Source organism: Cheilinus undulatus, linkage group 3 (genome assembly GCF_018320785.1).
Source record: "Cheilinus undulatus linkage group 3, ASM1832078v1, whole genome shotgun sequence".
Lineage (NCBI taxonomy): Eukaryota > Metazoa > Chordata > Actinopteri > Labriformes > Labridae > Cheilinus > Cheilinus undulatus.
The window spans coordinates 26,752,378-26,773,200 of record NC_054867.1 but is presented as its reverse complement, the minus strand read 5'-3'; the positions used below and the strand labels follow the sequence as shown (position 1 = coordinate 26,773,200).

The 20,823-nt window shown below is 38.8% G+C and overlaps 1 protein-coding gene across 1 annotated transcript; it reads left to right on the top strand.

The window, feature by feature from the left end:
• Positions 1–1,637: 1,637 nt before the first annotated feature.
• LOC121507027 (LIM domain and actin-binding protein 1-like) lies at positions 1,638–20,789 on the top strand. The gene is made up of 10 exons (XM_041783148.1): positions 1,638–1,721; positions 5,098–5,237; positions 6,351–6,396; positions 12,086–12,502; positions 16,194–16,248; positions 16,552–16,649; positions 17,236–17,314; positions 17,477–17,508; positions 17,616–17,749; positions 19,244–20,789. The coding sequence occupies exons 2-10, from the start codon at positions 5,119–5,121 to the stop codon at positions 20,286–20,288; spliced, it is 2,025 nt and encodes a 674-aa protein (XP_041639082.1). The 5' UTR covers positions 1,638–1,721; positions 5,098–5,118; the 3' UTR covers positions 20,289–20,789.
• The last annotated feature ends 34 nt before the right edge of the window (positions 20,790–20,823 follow it).

The following is a 20,823-nucleotide window of genomic DNA, read 5'->3' as shown; positions in this document are numbered from 1 at the left end:
AGGCAAAACTCAAATCTGAAACTGAGCGTAGACATTCAGCGCTATTTGTTGTTTGAATAATCATTGTAATAGGACACACCTGGGCAACAAAACATACTTGTCATTCAAATGTTCCAACACTCTGCTCACATGAAAAATGGGTGGGTTCAAACAAAAGGCGCTATCTTCTAAGGTATGTATCAGATCCAGATGTAAATACCAAGAAATAAAAGCTGAAATGTTGATCTCTTGTCTTCTCATCTTCTGATAAACCAAAATGTTTTCAGTCTACAGAAAAAATAAAGGAATTGTTTTAAAACTTTTGGAGGAGAGTGTACATCTTTTAATTCAAAGGGGAAAATTGACATATCAGATGTATTACATGTATCCCACACTGTGAGACTTGCTCAGAGCAGTACATCAACGCTGAGCCATTGTGTTGTTAGCATATTATTAACACGATCAAACGTGTGCCCTTGTGTTCCACAACCTCAGACCCTCATATCCCCCTGAAATGTCTTCAAAATAAAACCCTGACCCTCGAAATCTGCTTCCCAATAATGGTCCAGTGGTATAAAGGTTCTTGAACTGACTAGACAAGCCTCCTTGAAAACATTGTAACATCAAACAAATTCAAGAAATCTCTACTCACAATGACTTGCCTTACTTCAGAGGCAAATTTAATGCAAACATCTGCTGAGCTGTTTAATGAACAAGTTTAACTTGATACCATCTCACTGAGATATTTTAATTCAGAACATTCTTCCCTGCATGAAGCATAAAAAGCTCTTATTTGTTGTGTAATATTTGTCTTTGATTTTCAGTAAAGCTCTTTGAACTGAATTTGTGTAGGAAATTTGCTATGTTAATAAAGTTCAATATTATTCACATGACTTGTATTTATGCATTGTAATACCATTTAATAATTCATTAATTAAAAGCATCTTTTAAGCTTCTGTGATGAACTTCAGGTTTGTATCAATTTTACTGCCTCCTGTGGATAAAATGGGACCTCTCATCTGTTTTTTTTCCTGGTTTTGCATATGTGCAATTTATGTTCACAAAAAAATCTTTTATTCGTTTAACAGTCAAAATTGCATCAATTGGAGAGCCTTTGCTGAGAATGCTGCAGGAAAGGCTGTGAGAGCAGCTTGTAGTTAACTTTGGTTCACACCACCCATGTAAAGGCAGTTTCAACATTAAAGGTAACAATAGAGAACTTATCAAACTCATTGCTATTGTTCATTATTATTTTTGAAGGCGAAAAGAGGCATCAGTAGTAATTTTCAAAACTCACATTGGATTTAAGGAAGGCTAAATCTCAAACAAACAGTTAAAATCTCTGCCTCTGCCCTGGGGAATCAAAAGCTGCACTGTAACTGTGAGAAACCTGAGCAGCTCAGTGTGCCTCCTCTATTTCTTTCCTTCTTTGTCTTACTTTCTGTTCTCTTGAAAAACAAACGAGGATAGCTTATAGCTCTCGGGAATTTTTTGAGTGGGTGGTATGCTCGCAAGCACGCGCCCACACACACACACACATGATTGTACCAGGTAGGGTAATGCAATACCCAAGGTCATTGGTGTATAACAACCATGTGACCCAGCTCTTCCACTCCCATGACACCTTTGTGTTCACCCCACCCCTGTCGGGTGCACACCGGGCGGTGACGCAGTGGCAGTAGCAAGTGTCGGGTGTCTCTGAAGGTTTCACAAAAAGAGTGAGTCAACGGAAGTTCGCTCAGGTAAGGAAACTCAAAGCGAGGACGTGGAACCATGGATATAATTTTGATAACAGTGTCTGTTAAATCCCTAAAACTGTGCATTTGAACAGTTAAATTACTCCTCGAGAGTGAGATTCGTTCTTTGATCTTTTAATTGCGCACGTGCACAGAGAGTCTTGCTAATAACGAGCCCACTGTCTGTTGGGAAAGTTGAGGCCAAACCAGCCCAGCTTCCATGCCTATAGCCTTTTAAAGTTTATTTTTTTGTCTTTAATCATTCTGTACTGTCTACATCAGAACTTACATGTAACCTAACCCTGTAGCTGTTTAAAATAGATGAATTATGCTGATTAGTCGTCGCCATAGCTTGCGTTTTGATTTAAGTGACAGACGAACTCAACAAGGCGCTTATGGTGTAACACACCTGCCATTACAGCTCTGTAATAACATAACATGCTGGCCTGTGTGCAGGGCGGCCAGTTTTTTAACGTGAGTCATGCCTGTTTGTTTCATCGCCTCACTACTGGTTGAACTTAATTATGTCCTTATGAACAACTTAATATATGCTTTTGTTTGCTCCTAATCATAATTGTTTCTTAGGTCAATCATGTGCTAAATATGAACTCCTCCTTTGACATGAGTCATACTGTATTCCCAAATATGTTGTGGTTACATGTTGTTAAGGAGAACTTGGCTTAAATGAGGGGTTAAAGATCAGTATCCACCTTTCACTGATAAGTGATGGGGATGGAGCAAAATGCTGGAGTTCAGATGATCAGATTTCAGAAGCTCATATTTCAGCAAACCTGGGATGATTTAGAGCCTTGTTGCTACTAAAACAGGGACACCTTTGTTTATGCTTTGTTTGTATTCTGATGCTTTTTTAAACCTCTGATTAATAAAGACTGAGTCAGTATTCCTAAAAGTCATATTCAGTTTAATACAGGCAAGTCTGAAGAGTTAGACTTTCTAGTTATCTTAATCTCTAGCCTTCTAACCAGGTAATAAAAAGTCTGAATGTAGGGCATTAAGGTTGTTTTCAAATACAGGCAAAGCGTGCAATGGCCTCACCCTATTCTTTATTTGAATCAGAAACATTTCCTGTAGTGAATTGATTTTCAGCACACAGCTCTGTTCAGCTATTCTTTTTGTGCAATAATGCGAGGATAACTTGAGTTTGACTGACAGTGTTTGTTTTTATCTCTGGGCAGGTTATTGGTTTTACCAGCTTTTCCTTAGTTGTTGTGGCTTTCTTTAACAGTTGAAGGATATGCAAACAAGGTGGACTGGCGACTCTAAACTCACCTCACCTGTGCTGTCCTTGCAGAAGGACTTGTGATCTTAATGGGGTGTGTCCCTGCATGCCATCCAATGCATATGCTACTGCACACATAGACTTAACTACTCTGATGTCTTGCAAAAAGACCAACAGGAATGATATTCTCAACATGGAGGTCTAATTACATTATTTTATGCTCATACCCACGGAGCTATGCAATAATGACAGTACTAAGGTTGTCAATACTAGGGACTTACTGATATTGAGTTTTCAGGTCAGGCATTACCAATTATTAGTAGTACATGAGACTGAAATCTGATATTTGGAGCAAATGTGACATCCAGCCAATCCAATTGTGTTGTGCATGGGAAATGATTCAGTTTATTCCATGCCAAAATGACTTAAATACTTTTCTATAGCTTACCATATGTTTCATAGCATCTGTGTTTTAATAATCAATGGTGATGAAAAGAACCAAACTTTTATAAATATTTTTTTGTCATATCTTTACAAATAGTGTTTTGATTTCTCATATAGGTTGGCAACGTTTTGGTACCGAAACACTGCAAACATATTCAGACACTGTGCAGGAGTTTTGCATTTTTTTGTCCATTAAAGACAAGAGATTACATACACAGTATTGGATACCCGGAACTTTTGTCATTCTGGTATCAAACAGGTATCAGTATTGTTTGATTTTTACTATAAAAGAGCAGGAAGAACCACACACCAGAAGGCTACAGTTAAATTATATATATATTTATAGCAATGAGTAATGTTAACTTTTGAGCCAGCATACTTTTCTTCAGACTTCTTGACCTTCCCCAGAAATTAGTCTAATTTTAAAATCTGATGGACCCTGAACTGTACCTAGTGAAACGTTTAGGAGCTAATCAACTGACTAATCCGACTCGTCCATCAGGGCTGAAACCTCTAGCAACAGTTAATAGCCCCAAGCCATTCAGATGTAACCCCAGCTATAGTGCCTGACAAGCGGACCACCACGTTCTGCTTGTGTTTTTCCTTTCCCCTGCCCATTAGGTACAACTAGAATGACTGTATAGGCTATGGAAAAATAAAATATAATCGTATCTAGGTAAGACTTTGTAATGTTGTAGGTTGATTTAGATAATGCTGTCTTTATGGTTGCCCTGTACAGGCAGAAGGAAATTTCTTTGATTTTATTTTCTGATGGTCCCAATCATGTTGAAGTTCAGTCCAAAGTCCTCTCACCACTCGTCAACGGTGCTGTTTTCATCTGGATGGTGATGTAATAGGTGCACCTGGGTGAAAAATCCCAGACAGTAGGAGATTATTAACTATATCAGCTTTGGTGACTGCACATACTGTCTGAGTGCTAAAGAGGGATTCATAGCCTGACATTAGATCGAGCTATGGAGACAAAAAATGTATCAGAGGCTTGACTGTCTGTCTGTCTGTGGCACCTTCTTGTTAGGTGTGTATTTGCTGTCATGAAGTTTAAGAGGGACAGACTATGTTTAATGCAGCGTGATTGTCCTCTCTGTGCACGCCTCCTTCCCCTCATAATGATAATGTGCCCATGCTGAGGTCAGTTTCTTATAGTACGTGTTTCCATCTTGGCGATCAAGCGGCACAAGCTGAAGTTCAAGTTTGAACATGTTGACCTGTTTGTGTGAATGCTTCTGTGTGTGCACACATATGTGCAAGCAGTCTTTGGTATGTATCCTCTGTCAGGTAGTGGGGGGAGACAGGAGGTACACTGATGGAGAGGATGGTACAAACTTGCAAAACAATTATCTCAGACAGCAAAGAGTCCCTCTGCAAGCACAAACCTGGGATCTGGAAGGAGAACACTGAAGAGTTTTTACTTGTCAGGTTAGGTTGTATCCATGTTTTTCTATTTAAATCAGCTGTTTTGTCTACGTAAATGCTGTCTGATGTTGCCACGCAACCCTAATACCCTCAAACACACACCTTTTAGATAGAAGAGTGATAAAAATGTACTATCAGGAATGTTTTTGAATGGTTCTAGTATTACTTCAGTTTCCTTTTTCCCATCGAAGGTTTAGTAAAACAAAAAAATAAAGAGGTGATGAGTTACAGAACATGGCTAATGATTGTTGTGTTTAATTCTAGGTATTATCATAGCTGCCAGAGATGGACAGTGGTCCCTTCAGTCGACGCTCTTGGGCGACACAATCCTTGCGTGTTACTGCAAAGGAGCTGTCACTGAGCAGCAGAGGAAAGAACAATGCCATCGCTGAACGCTTTTCCAAGTAAGAAACTCCTGTTTGTTTGGTTTTTTTTTTACCTCTGCCAAGGAGGTTATGTGATTGGCAGGGTTTGTTAGTTTGTTAGCAACATAACTCAAAAAGTTATGGACGGATTTTATTGAAATTTTTAGGGAATGTCAGAAATAGCATAAGGAAGAACTGATTAGATTTTTGGAGTGATCCGGATCACCATCTGGATCCAGGAATTTTTAAAGGATTCTTTACTGTTGGGAGATAAGGCTAATGGCGGAGGTCTGCACTCTCTGAGAGCTTTTCTAGTTTAAGAAGTGTCTGTTGTTTTCACTGTCTACACTTGTAATTTTTTTAACAATAATAAATCAGCCATGGTAAGTAATTTCTGGATAAGCCAAGTGCCATTGAAATGCCAAAGAAAGACATGAAAGACATAAAGACATTGTCAGTACTGTTAGAACTACTAAATGTATGATTTCTAAAACCTTAAACACATATAATCTATGTTTTGGACTATATAGTTTCATTTTTTTTTTGAGTTGGCCTCACTGAAGCAAAATGTTTTGAAAGTGAAGACAAATAAAGCCTCTTGATAATATATGATTCTATATTTCTTAGTATGGCGTGTTTATTTTACGCAGCGACAGGCAATCTTGGAGTCAACAAAAAAGGTTGAGAGATAATAGTATTTTCACATATACACACAACTCCTAAAACTTATCAAATCTTCAGGCTGAGCCGCATGCGTGAGCACAAACAGACCTGATTTTCAACCCGACTTTACCAAGAATTTTTCCCACTAGCCCTTAATAAATTTGCAGCATAAAGCCAGGGTGATCTGATGTGTTAATGCAACAGGAAATCAACTGCAACTGAGCAGGAGGGCAATGTTAATGTTTATATCCTGCGACCGACCCATAATCAAATCAATCTCTGTGCTTCATTATGTTTTCTCTGCCAGAAGTGAAACAATGTGTCTGCTTTTATTCACTGAGAGCTTTTATAAAAAAAAATATAACTAACTTGGATGTAAAAGCTGTAAACCAACACCTTGCAAGGTTCATGAAAGAGTAATAGATTTCTGTAAAGTCTTTATTTTTGTGTTTTGTCAGCAGATGTCAGTGTTGTATCTCTCTCTTTCAGGTACCAAAAAGCTGCTGAGGAAGCCAGTACAGAGAAGAAAAAAGGAGTAAGTATGCCTAGGATACCTTTGAATGTCTTATTTCTGTCACAAGACAATTATAAACAGTTATGTAACTTTAGTGTACAGTTTAAACTGTTATCCACTAACCTAAATCAATGATACGTCTTATCTACGGAGCTCTGATATGCCTTTCTGTACAGACCACATGCTTATTCAGGGCATGCATGCTGCATATCCTGCTTCATTTACTCAGAAGCTGCTGAACTAATTATTGCATGATCAGATGAGGGGTTCACACACAACACATACACCATGCCAGCACACATGTCTTGTCAATGCTGACCTCTCATTGGCCACTTGTTGCGATGGGCAGGCTATCAGACCCATAATCCTACTACAGTGTAATCTCTCTGCAGTGCTCTTTGTAGTTCCCTCCTTTGTCATTCAATAACACTCATAAACAAGGCTGGACTGGGATTATATGAGGAACTGATCAGCTAAAACCATGAGGAAACACAAGGTAATATTAGTGTAGATATCCTGTAGAAATCTCAGGATAGTTTATCAGTTTGTTTGTGTAAATATATGTCAGAGCCAGCTTCTTTAAAGCTTATCAGCTTTAATAGTCTTTGTTTAATGATCTGTCTGGCAATGACTGTAACTTAATTAGCTACTCCTAATGTGTGTTATAAATATATTGTGTGTGAGAGCTAGTTTGCCACATCAGTTAGGTCTTAAAGCATTGAAAGTACCAAATTTAAAAAGTGCACAAAAGTAGAAGTTTAGTGCCAGTTGTTTGCTTCATTCCTAAACTTCCATGTACTGATCTATCAAGCTGAATCACCCAAATTTGTCAATCTTTTGAAGAACTAAACATCCTGTGTATGTGGGCATGAGCACATATTATTATTAATGAGATACTGAAGTCAAATTCAAATTTTTGTGGATAATTTTTTGTGCCCCCATGAGGCTGAGGCGGGTTTAAATTTGTAAAAGACCATCTGTTTGTATTTATGTGTGTGTGACAGAGAGAGAGGGAGGGAGAGAGAGAGAGACAGTAGTTTTTTTCTTATTTAATAATGAAACATTTGTCTTGAATACAGAAATATATTATGTATAGTTCTTAAAATTATTTACCATTTTGCTTTTTAAACTAAGATTTGCTTCCTTTTTGCCTGATGTTAATAAAGTTGCATCCCTCACTTTAGGCTGTTTAAAATTAGTATTTAAATTCAAAAAAGTCAAATGTGACATAATAGTCAACAGTGCTGGTCAAAGCTGTTTTTGTCCTCATCTTCTGTTCTTATTTGATTTTTTTGTGTCAGTGTGTGCATTCTTCACTCAGCCTTACAATCTTCAAACTGCTGTGTTTGTCTTCATGGTTCAAAGGTTGTTCAGTTTTTTTCATACTTGGGTTGCCATTGTAACATGTACCACATGTTTCAATGCTAGTGCTATCAGTCAATAAAAAGTTAATAATCTTATTGACTAAGACATTGTAGTTACTTAATCTCAGTTAGAATATATAGGGGGAGGATTGCATTACAGGTACAGTGCTTAACAAATTTATTAGACCACCTGTCATATTTGTCTCAAAGACCATCCAGCATCATGAAGTGCTTTAATGCAGACTCTTTCATTTTCAGTGAGCTCTCCACGTTTTACCCTTTTGAACAGGAATGAGGGATTTCAAACTGAATTCACCCAAATTTGAGCCGGCTCACTGGGCTTCTCTGAGAAGTCAGAAATGAATCAAGCATAACATTCAACCACTAAAACTATTTTTTTCTGTTCAGGAATGCAAGTAAATAACTATAATTTGACATATTAATCAAGAAATATTAATTTGCTTTACTATTTTTTCAGTTTTTTTGTGAATCAGTAAGTTTGAAAACTCATGGATAACAATAATAATTCTATTTTGGCATTAAAAATATCATTTGGGTTAAAGAGCTTCTACATATTGGTGTATTAACCATTGCAGAAACATAAAAAATGATTTTGGTAATTACCAATGCTGTTAATTTAGGGCAGCTGTGGCGTAAACCTTACTTTGGTTAGGGTTAGGGTGGTCTAATAAATTTGTTAAGCACTGTGTATTTGATAATAACATTAATGAAACAATCTAAAATAATAATGGCCTCTGAACAGCACTGAACATTTTTACAATCCTTTGAAACAGCAACATTTATGTTAAACAGAGAAGATTGCACATGTGCGTATCTTAGTGAGGAGGAGAGATCAAGGGCAGATTGTGCATTAGCTTATCAGTTTCAAACGAATGGAGATGAATAAAATAATAGAAATGAAAAGCAAAGGGAATTTTTGCCAAAGGCTCTTAATAAATTTAGAAGGCTACTATAGACAGTTATTCAATGAATTCACTGTGATTATTTGCAATACCTTTTTCATCTTATTGACAGATTTTTTTTTGGGGGGGGGGGGTCTTTTGCCTTTGTTTGGGTAGGACAGCTAAAAAGTGACAGGAGGATTGGGGAGAGAGACATGCATCAATCAGAACCAGGATTTTCCTCTGCTTATAGGACCTGCTCTACTAACTGGGTTAAACTTGCATCCACCAGTATTGTTATTTTGTGTGTTTTCTCTCACCTTTCCTCATCTACTCTGCTAATCAGGCTAAAGTTAACCATGGGTAGAGCAGGCACCCATTAGCAGAGGCTATAGTCCTCGATGCACTGTTTATGAGATTGTTTCCTAGTCTTGGAGCATGTTTTGTGAATGTGTTCCCCAATTCTCTTTCCCCATATTTCCTGTCTCTCTTCAGCTGACCTACTTAATAAAGGTGAAAAATGCCCAGAAAAATAATCATTAAAAAAAATTACCCTGCATGTAAAGAAATGTGTACTTTATTGCATTAACATTTGTATCTTCTTTGTCAGGGGTTCCCAGACTTTTCAGCCTTTGACCCCCAAAATAACAGCGCAAAGACCCCCATCATCCCTGTAGGTGGTTTAAGTGTACGATTTTAAGCACAAATCGCATTGATTATGGTCAATTTTATTTTTAAATCAAACTCATTTCAAGGATGTTTTTACAAAAATTGATCAAATATGCCACTTTTAAAAAATTGTAATTTTTTTCCTTGTTTTTTGAAAAGCACCCACCCCTCCCCCTTTTAAGTTATGGTGATGCTCTTGACTTCCACTTGGGGGAACCTGGTTCTGTGTGTTAACCTTGCAAAGCAGATGGATATGACAGTTTCCTTGTTTTTCACTCGTGGATCCATCTTGCAAAGCTCCCGTCTGAACCATTTGGGCCCAGTTAGAAAGTGACAGGACCAAACAGCGACGAGGGGCAGTACTTTCAGGTGCAGCGGAGTTGTGACGCAAGCAAGCAACAAGAGGCCGGTGCAATTATGGCGGAAGAGCTTAGCATGAATGCTGCTAAAGCGCCAGTTTTATCAGAACTTGACGACATTTCTTTGTTAAAAGAAGAACAAAGAACAGCAGTGAGTTGTTTTCTGTTCAAAAAACAACAAAGGTCGTGTAGTGACATGTCTACAGTCGCCATAGTTCACATCATTCCTCGGTAGTTGTGCATGCACACCTAGGTCGCGGCTACATCACGTTTTGTTGCTCTGATTGGCCCGTCCATCTGACGTGTCAGGTTATCTATGTGTATGTTGTATGAAGAAACACATTAGTTTTCTGTAATTTGGAGAAAGTTTGAAAATGTAGTTCCCCATGTAGACAGCCATTTCTTGCAATACATTCTGGGTAGGATGTGATTGGTGTGCATTCTTCTTTTTCCCATCTTTTGGGACAATCTCACATTGATTTATACTAAACTAAATGCATATTTCTACATTTTGAAATGTAGAAATATATATTTCTTCATAAAGCTTACAGACAAAATGCACTAATGGTAATTTAATAAAGTCAAAATGTCTTTACATGCAGGTTTCCTTTGAAGAATGGTGCAAGGGGCTGTATTTGCCAATACAGCTGTCAATCATTACATTTATCCCGTTTTTCGAGTCAAATGAACAAATTAAATCAAAGCTGCTCAGAAGAAAAACGCTTTGTGATGCATCAGCATGATAATAACTGTCATGAGAGATCTTCTTCATAGTTTGACCCATCTGTTAACAAGGAGGGGACAGGGTTAATGACCTATGCTGCAACCAGTCAACAGGGGGTGCTCTTGATACTTTGGCTTTATTCCCAGGCAGCAGTTTATCCATCCATCTAAGCATACAGATTACAGTTGAAAACCTTTTCTGTGTATTTTGGCTCAGAATAGTGTTTCAGAATCAGGTTAGAATCAGTTTACATCCCTCTTACAGCTCAGTCCAACTTTACTGTTGATCCGTATGTTCATTACAACTTGTTCTGGATATTTTAATTATGTGTATTTCTTACATTATCCTAAATAGTTAAGTTTAAATATGAGTGATATGAAAGAAACTTTAACTTTAATTTGTTTCTAAAAGTCACAGCAACACAGTGAAGAAAGAGTTAACTTTTTCCTGAATGTATCATTTCCTGCTCTGGTTTCCTGACCCCCTCTCTCCCTCTCATTCACTCTCCTGGTGTTAAAGGGGCTGGACTGGCTCTCATGAACACTTTATGACTAGCCACTAACATCTGGGAGAGCTCTATCTCTGGCTTTCTCTCGGCACATTGAACCTGTAGAGAAGGATTGAGCAAAGGACTTTCACTTTCCCCACTGTCTGTTTGTGCTTCTACTCATCTGGTCACTGCAGCACAGTCACAGCAGAGGTTTCTTTTTGCTTTTTTGCTTTTTGCTCACAAAAGCGGAAACAATCTTGCCACTGTCCAGTTCTCTCCATTCAGCCGGACTTGCCTCACAAAGAGAGTAATTGTGTGCATTTTTGTCCTCTTTGGGGGTTTCTATCCCATTTGTTCTTCCATTTTTCTCCTATATTCTCTTTTTTCTTCTTTACATATTGGTTTTGGTATGCCTGTGAGTTTAGTTACATGTAACTTTATTGGTGCACTTGTATGCTAGCATAATTAATCTTTTGTAGACTTATTCTTAGTTTATGGTTGTGATCATCTCAAAATTAAGTTTTAAATCCATTTGTAGTTTTCTTGAGTTATGACAATCATGTGTTCATCAAGTGTTGGAATGTCTCTGACTGACCTGTCCCAAAGCATCTGACCAAAGCTTGTTTTTTTTAATGATTTTAGTTTGCTTTAATGAGTGTGATTCCCCTGTATGTCAACATCATCTTCCCTAATCTGTTATTCCTCTTTTCACAATAAGGGAAGTTCTGAGAGTGGAACAGCAGCAGCAGTGTGCCTCCTGTTGCTCTGTTCACTGCTCCACATGTTGTGTGGACATGAATGGCTGAATGTTTAACACAGCCCTTCTCAGAGGTCTTTAGAAAAGGTGAAGTTGTCGTGTGGACAGGAATGCAGCTGGATAAAAGAAAAAGCATGCTGAGTCCTGCTATCTCAATCTTGAGCCAGTGGCTTTTCTCTCTGCAGCCGCAGCAAAACATCTACTTCCTGGTCCAGCTTTGAACAGCTGTTCACCTCATCTGTCAGAAGCCAAGTTCAGATCCTGGCATTTCCTCTCTTCCACAGCGCTGATCTGTATGCTTAGCACTGCACAATCTTTGCTGCCAAAAGGAAATACCATAATAATTCTACAGTGACACCAGCAGAAGAACAGGCTGCATACTTTGCTTTTGATTGATGTTTTTACTTCAAGTTTGGCCTAAAACTATTCATTGTCTTCTTCACAGGCTCCTCAGAGTGCGGCTCCCTCCTTGCGATTAGCCAACCTAAGCGCGCTGAGGAACCGCTGGGAGCAGAGGGGGAGCAGCAGTAAGGACAAGTCTTCCTCAGTCCCAACTCCTGTCCAGTCCAGCATCTGCCGCAGGCCTCCTGCTCTGGCCAGACCCCCGTCTATCACAGAGCAACCCATTCCAGTGACGAGCCCCACTGTGCCAACTGATCAGGAAGGCCCCCTTACAGATCCAACACCAAGCAGAGGTGAAGAAGACAGAGGGATGGACAGGGATGAGCTGACATGCAGTGACAGACCAGAAAAGCTTGAAGAGCCTGTTCCAACCAGCCCCCGTGCCTCTTACGAGAAACCTCGGGTGCCACTGAACAACCTGAAGATGAAGTTTGAGAGAGGAAATGACGCCTCAGGAAAGGTACACACATATTGAATATCATTATCTAGGATTAACACTCCATCTGAATCTAGGACATCCTCTTTAATCATTATTGCTGTATGCACAAAGGGTCTCAGTTTGTGTAGACCCTCCTCTCATAGCTTCTTCTTTATCAGCAGCTTTGACAGCTGAGCATTTATTGGCCCTGTTACTCAGGAATTAACTGTAACCACAGTGTCTATCAGTGGGATTTACTGTACTCATGATATATTCAAATGTGGCTAAAACTGGGCTTTATAGCCCAAACTTGCCTCCTTGACAAGAATAATTTTAAGTTTTAAAGGAATCTTACTACTGAGAGCCAAATTCACAAGGTTCATAAGGTTTATTTACTGATAACTCTGCCTTACAGCAGATAAAATTACTGATAACCTAGGCACAACACAATACAAACTGATGTTATCATGTGAATCTAAAACAGTTTTGTTTTAGTTCAGTTCATTTTTTTCCTCAGTTAATGCTTTAGATTGAACATACTGTAATACTAACTGCTTCAAAGATTATCCTTTTCTTGACTCTAGTGAAAGCTGTTGGGTTTTTCATACTTCACATTATTTCTTTTCAAGTTTTTGCTCCATATTTTTCTTCTCTGTATTTTCTGAGTGGTCTTGTTCCACCTGAATTTTGCCTGCCCCCCCTGGTCTCTATCCTCCCCTCTCTCTCCCTCCGTCACTCAGCCAAAACAACAAGTCCTCCACTCTCCACCTTCCTTAGCCGAGGAATGCAGGAACATTCCTGACCTACGGCTGTTTCAGTCTTCAGACAATCACCTCAGAAGAAAAAAACACTCTTTATCTCACTTTCCACATAACTCACAGTTTTTTCTAAATTTTACAGAGTTCTGGCAGTCAGATGTTCTGTTTAGTTCAAGACTTATATTTCAAAGTTTTAGCCTTTTAGAAGGGACTGAATAGTGTGACTAACACATGGTGTCATCACTATTAAAGGAGAAGTGAAAGAGTTTAGACAGGGTGGGGCAAGATGCATTTAAACACCTTATAAGTCAAAACTTTTCAGTGAAGACAGATACAGACAGTTAATACAGGTGCACTGAGGTGGGATTGTAGAGTGAAGAAAATGAGCTGATTTAATTGGCCAGAATGTTTTCCACTCAGGACAACTGCAGAGAGAAACTCTGGTTTAGCCATTATTCAAAGTAAAGTTGAGCCACAGTCATAGCTTGGTTCTGCAGTATACAGGACTATCATCCTTGTCTCAGTGTGTGTGAAGAGTGGGTGAATGGATTTATCTAGGTAGGCATGTCTGACTCTGCTACTTCAGTAAATAAAAATTTACATTAAATTGCAGTAAGGCCTGTTTCAATTTTCAAATTGCAGAGGGAGCAATATTTTATTAAACTAACATATGGGTCAAAATAACTGTATACTTTTTTGCAGCATAGATGTCTGCTCGACACATCATGCACATTCAAGTGGCATTTTTAGAAAAAATTATGAAAATTCCTGCTTTCCTTTATTTTGTTATGTTTTCTTTATCTAAATGAGAATGACATGAAAAGGATCATTCCTGCATAAGACAGCAATTTATATCAAATTTGTAATATGAGTCAAAATAATCCCAATTTGGTGCGCCGGTAGGAGTGGTTAAGGCGCGGTTTTTTTCCCAAACCGTTCAGCCCTACTTGGGTTACTGTGCACCCTCCTACAGATAACCAGTTGCATGTAGATTAATCTGATCAAACCTTACAGCTCTGTACATTTTAGACACTTTCTGTGCTTTTCTTTTGGTATAGTTAAGATGAACGCCACACCTCTTGCTTTAGCCAGTCAGTTAGTTGTATAGCTCTGATTCATAACAAATGTTGTCTCTATACACTTTGCAAAGAGGGCAGGTCTTCACCATACTTTTTTTTTTTTTTAATTTTTGAAACATTTCTACAGATGACTATGAAATTATTAGCCCCCTTAAAAACTGCCCTTTTTCAAAGTTGTTCCCAAGAGCTGTGAAACATATCAAGGAATTTTTAACACAGCTTTTCCAAACGTCTTAGTTTTATGTTGGATACTTATATTATTTTTACTTTGCACACAGAAACAAAATTATTACACAAAAAACAAAAACTACCAGGGTCTGAATTATTAACCCTCTTTAGAATTGACCTTTTTGTTGAGCCAAAGCACAAACCACTGTTGTGCAATGATGTGTTTTTACTTAGTAATGCTCAAAGCCTGTAAAATCAAGTTGAAACTGAGGGTTATCTTCCAGTTTACACAGTATAAAAACTTCAGTAAGGATTTGAGCTGTCACTGGAGAAAGCATCATGGCAAAAACAAAATAAATCAGTTTAGACTTGAGAGAAAGAATTGTTGATGCTCACAAAGCAGGAGAGAAAGATACAAAGTCATCACAGCATTTCCAGTTCCCAGAAGTGGAGTGAGAAGTATCATCAAGAAATTTAAAGAGAACCACACAATCACAAACAAGCCTGGCAAAGGTAGATAGAGAAAGATTTAAAAACTGGAAAGAAAACTAGTGAGAGATCTGTCGGAAGACCCCAGAAACACTGTTATGACACTAGTAAATGATGTAGCCAAGTCAGGAATTTTAGTTTCAAAGAAGATGATCTCTAGAGCCCTGCACAGGAATGGACTATGAGGAAAAACTCCACTTCTGCAGAAGAGACACCTTCAAGCTACGCTGAAGTAAGCTAAGGACAACCTAGGGAAAGATTATCCATACTAGAGCTCTTTGGCCATAGAGATGTTGCACTCATAAAGGTGGAGAAAGAAGTACATTACTTTGTCTTCCAACATGACAATGAACCAAAACATGATCTTCTGGTCAAAGAATAAAACCCTGACCTCTAACATCAGTAAATATAATAACTATGAAAAACTTATAATGACATCCAAAGGCAGAGGACCATATGAATCCTGTTCTGCTTAGCATTTATGCATTTAAACACCATGATGTGTGGACTGTAGAGCATGCACAAAATGTTTGCAAAATGTACACATTTCCTTTAACTAACTTCATAATTCTCCTTTTTAACTGCATGTAAACATACATTATTAGTTAAATGTCACAGAAAAACAGACTCACTTCAGAATAGCTTTGGTTGGGTGGACTTCAGGTCAAAGACATGTTGGTGGCTGTCCATGCAGATACCTGAATTTTTTTCTGTCTTTATTGCAGTGCTCCTGACACAGTCTGTAGTTTGGGGTTTGAAAAGTATGTTCAAACATTCTTATGACAAAAAATGTCAAAGGCTTATGTTTGATCAGGAGAGGTCAGACAGAGGATGGATTTAGGTTTACTGTCCCTGAAGGCTTTATTTTAAAGCTGCAAAGCTGTCGTGAAAATACCAGGAACACTTCAACAACTGATATTGAAGGTTTTTTTCATCTTCTCTTTTTCAGATGTTTTTACAATGAATAATTTCAAAGGTTTATTATGTTTATGTTTTTGGTATAAAAATAGATGCAAATATATAAAAAACTTAAAGCAAACAGTCTGTGTTTTATAAAGATTCATGATGGTGTTTGTTTGACTGAAAGACAGGAAAGCAGTAAAACTTTGTCCAGTTTGAAATGTGTCTGATAAAAAGAATCAGTGTTAGAAAAGAAAACAAGATTGGTGCTGAGACAAGTTTACAGAGGAAGTTTTGTAAGCTGGGCCTCTGATTTGATGTGTTTGAATTATTTTACAGGGTGGCAGGACAACACTTCGCAGTACTTCATCAGAAGACATGGACCAGCAAGGAGGTAAAGACAGAGACTGCACAGTCCTTTGACTTAAGTATGGGTCGTAGCGTATGAGTGGAGACAGTATACACATAATCAATAACCCGTGATCTCATGATTCTTGTCCAGTCTTCACCCTTAAAACAGTTAACTTACTCAGGCCTTTGTGTGACATTTGATGTGTGTTAGCAGTGTTGTTTAAGAAAACAGAGCACTTGGTGGCACAGAAGGACAGTGGAAGAATAAACTCATACTAACGCCGTTTTACTGGAATATTGGTTGGCACACTTCATATAAATTTTCTGTAAAATGTTTGTGCTTTAGGTACGTCTGTGTCCAAACGTGTGGTTGAGTCGACATCCATGAAGGAGAAGATGGCAAAGTACCAGACCTCTGTTTCTAAACAAAGCAGTGCTCGATCTGTGAGTTCATTCAACAGGAGACATGTTCAAAATCAAAAACATAATCCAACCAAGCTATACTGAGACCTTTAAGCATTTTCTAATGAAGTCTTTAATTTTTGTAAAATTCTGCAACTTTAGAAAACAATTTTAGAGTATGAGTGATGTTATAAAAAAGTATTTATATTGTCAAAGTGTTTTAAGTGTGCTCTTTCATGTATTTCAAATATGTGTTTACAGTATCAAAGTAAGTGCATTTTCACTCTGATATCAGCTACTTGTCTTCTACGTTTAAAGAAATGTTGATTTTACAGGATTTTCAAATAATTTCAAGTTGTTTTGCCAGCAAATGAATAAGTTCTAGAGGTCAGTGTAAAGATTGAAATGACTAATTCCTTATTAGAGTTGCTCACAAGTCAAAGTACACAGTAGTTATGGAGGCCACATTGTGTTTTGGCGATTTATGATTACCCCCGTCACCGTACATTGTTTTCTTTCCTTCTTCCCACCCAAACCAGAAATGAGGGAAAAATCCACAGCAGTCCATTATGTAACAACAAGTTTACATGAGTGTTTGTTCTCCTCTGTTTTTCCCTGTTTCCTGCAGGGTGCAGCCACAGAGTTGCCTGCTCAAAAAACATCTGTTGCAGTAAATCAGAAACATGGCCCTGAACCTGAGTGCAATGGTGAGGCTTATTCCATTGGCATGATCCTACATAAGTGTTGTATATAACATCAGAAAGGGAGTAGAATGTTACTTATAATATTGAAAAGTCCAGAATAAATATAAGTACAACTTTCACTACCTGATTACAGCAGAAAATCCTTTTGTGATTTGTCTGTTTTAGGGGAGAGCAGCGAGCAACCCAAAGCATCAAGGGTTAGTAGGTGTTGATACCAAGCAGGACACATGCATGAAATGATAATAACATGCGTAAGGTTTAAAACCCTGCTAACTATTGCTTTATGTTTCTCATCTTTGATTAGAAGTTTTGCCCTCAGGTGAAAGAGACTTGCGTCGCATGTTTAAAGACTGTGTATCCTCTGGAGAGACTTGTGGCTCTGAAGCATGTCTACCACAAGAGCTGCTTTCGTTGTGTGCACTGCAGCATGAAACTTGGGTTTGTCCATTATTATACATTTTAAAGTGTCTATAAACAATATTCAACCCCTTGGTTGTTTAATCCTTTTATTGATTTTGTAAATCAACTATGGTCAAAATAGTTTGACATTTTTGACAACAAAAAAATGTTAGAGTTAAAAACAGATTCTACAAAGTAATGTGAATTAAATAAAAATACTTAAGGTAAAATAAGTGCAGAAATATTCAGCATCTTCAAGTCAGTATTTAGTAGAAGCATCTTTGGCTGCAATCACAGCACTTAGTCTGTGTGGATAGGTCTCAATCAGGCTTGCCCATTTGAACACTGCAATTTTCCTCCACTCTTATTTGCAAAACTGCTCTAGCTCTGTCAGGTTGCATGGTGATCAATGTGAACAGCCCTTTTCAAGTCCATGATTGTCATTGGGGATTTTCCTATATTTTGCCTCATTCATTTTTCTCTCTATAAGCCTTTCAGGGCAAGCTGCTGAGAAGCATCCCCACAGCATGATGCTGCCATCACCATGCTTCACAGTGGGGATGGTGTGTTTGTGGTGATGTGCAGTGTTTGGTGTCTGCCAAACATAGCGTCTTGTCTGATGGCCAAAGAACACCATTTTGGTCTCATCAGACCAAACTTTACTTTTATTCCACTTTACCATTGAGTCTCCTTTATGCCTTGTGTTGCGTTCTCTTCAATAGTGGCTTTCTCAATGCCACTCTCCCATAAAGCTTTGATTGGGAGAAGGTTTTGAAAAACCTAGGAAACAGTTTTTGTATGCAGAGTCCCTCCCATCTCAGTTGCTGAAGCTTGTAACTCCTTCAGAGTAGTCATAGGTGTCTTAGTGGCCTATCTCACTAGTCTCCTTCTTGCCCAGCAACTCAGTTTGAGATAATGGCCTGATATAGGCGGATTTACCCATATGACATATTCCTTCCATTTCTTGATGATGGATTTTACTGAACTCCAGAGGATGTCCAGTGCAGTGGATTTTTTTGTATCCACCCCCCAACTCGTACTTTCCAATAACCTTTTCTCTGAGTTACTTGGAGGTTTTTTTGTCTTCATGTCAGAATGGTGGACAGGAAAACTGATGAACCGGTGACTGGAACTTCCAGACACAGGTATACTACAATCACTTGAGACACAGACACTGCACTCAGGTGATCCCCCTAGTTGTGAGACTACTAGCACCAATTGGTGGACCTTGTAAATTAGGATCGTCACTTAAAGGAGGCGAATATTTATACAGTCATTTGTTTGGCCTTACATATATTTTTTTAACTAACATTACTTTGCAGAAATCTGTTTTCACTTTGACATTAAAAGAGGTTATTTTGTCATTATTTCAGTCAGTCAATTTATATTTACCATGGTTGATTTATAAAACCAATAAACAGGGTAAAATATCCAAGGAGTAAATGTAATTTATATTTCTATAGTAACACTGCTTTTTGAAGAACCACACAACAAAGTTGTAAAGTGATTGGTTTTATTTCCTCTTGTTTGTAGTCTTGGGAACTATGCTTCTCTGCATGGTAACGTCTACTGCAAGCCCCATTTCAACCAGCTGTTTAAAGCTAAAGGAAACTATGACGAGGGCTTTGGCCACCGTCCTCACAAAGAGCTGTGGGAGCCACGAGCTGAAGGAGAGGAGGGTGAGGAAGGGGTGAAGCTGAAAGAGGAAGAAAAACCTGTAGCAGAGATGCGACCAGCTGAGAGTGTCCTAAATCATGACAAATCGCCAACCCCGCCTGAGGAGACATCCCCGCAGGTTAAAGTCACAGATCTGACCGCCGCTCTGGAGACACGAGTACAGACACATGGCAGCCTCAGTGAGAAACCTCAATCTGCTGAGACACGCAGGCTCAGGGTTGCCTGGCCTCCCCTGGCAGGTGAGGGCCAGTCTGGGTCTGCAGCTCTCAGTCCAGTCACAGAGGGGGCTCCGTCTGGCCGGTTAGGGAGAGCCAAGTGGCCTCCGGAGGATGAGGTGCAGTCATCCTTCCAGAGCACAGAGCGGGCCGAGCTGAAGAGCCTGAGGAGGAGCTCATCTCTAAAGGAGCGCTGTCGGCCTTTCACCGTCGCAGCCAAACCCAACCCTGCAGCCAGCCTGGCCCCCAGGGAGCCTCGTCGCCCACTCAAATCCCTGCTAGAGTGGAGAGCGTCATTTGAGGAGAAACAAAAAGCTGAAGAAGCAGCCAAGGAAAATAAGCCGGAACATCTGGAGGAGAAGAAGGAACCAAACAAAAAAGAAGCAAGTGCAAGAGAGAGCGTCTCAGGGGAGGCCATGGAGACTCAGAGGAAGGAAGAACAAATAAAGGAAGTCAAAGCAGCAGAAGACAAGATGGTGGCAGAAGTGAGCTCTTTAAGAAGCATCTCGCCAGGTACCTCACCATCTCCTTCTCCACCTGCACAGCCAAGACAGAACCGCGCCTCCCAGGATGTGGGATTCTGGGAGGAGGACAAAGAGGGAAGTGAAGCCGAGGAGCTGAGTGCAGAGGATATAATCAAGAGGAACCGCTACTACGATGACGAGGAGGATGACTGTGAATCATAGAAACTCTTTAAATGTCATACCAAGCCAACATTTTACACTTCTGAGTTTTCATCTGAGTCTTTAAGTAGATCCAAATAGAGCTTTGCCAGTTTTTTTAGTTTATAAGACCAACATTTATTATGTATGTGCATATAATTTGCATTAACTGCCTTTAATTAAGTTCAGAATCAAAATTTTTAATGATGAACTGATAATGCAGCTTTTATATGACTCCTGATTTTACTGGAACTTTGGCCTTCATAGTTTTTTATTGCCTCTAAAAACCTCTTCTATTGCAGCACCATCTGTGGTGTTTCCATTTGCAGGTAATGTGTTGAAAAAACTTTTTATATGCTTAGTTTTAGTGCTTTATAATAACAGCCATAAGCCCTCTGCATTAGTAACAACAGGCATTATGCCTTTCATTTGTAATTTTCTGACCTCAATTCAAAAACTTTTTTTTTTTTTTTTTGCCACAGTACTGTTTGTAAGATATCTGGGCATTTTATTATTTATATTTTTCACACATCGTCATCATTGAATTAGAACTGATAGC

Coding starts and splice junctions, on each gene's coding strand:
- LOC121507027 (XM_041783148.1), top strand. CDS start 5,119: ATGGACAGTGGTCCCTTCAGTCGACGCTCTTGGGCGACACAATCCTTG. Junction 16,249..16,551: donor AGACATGGACCAGCAAGGAG/GTAAAGACAGAG, acceptor TTTGTGCTTTAG/GTACGTCTGTGTCCAAACGT. Junction 17,509..17,615: donor AGCAACCCAAAGCATCAAGG/GTTAGTAGGTGT, acceptor ATCTTTGATTAG/AAGTTTTGCCCTCAGGTGAA.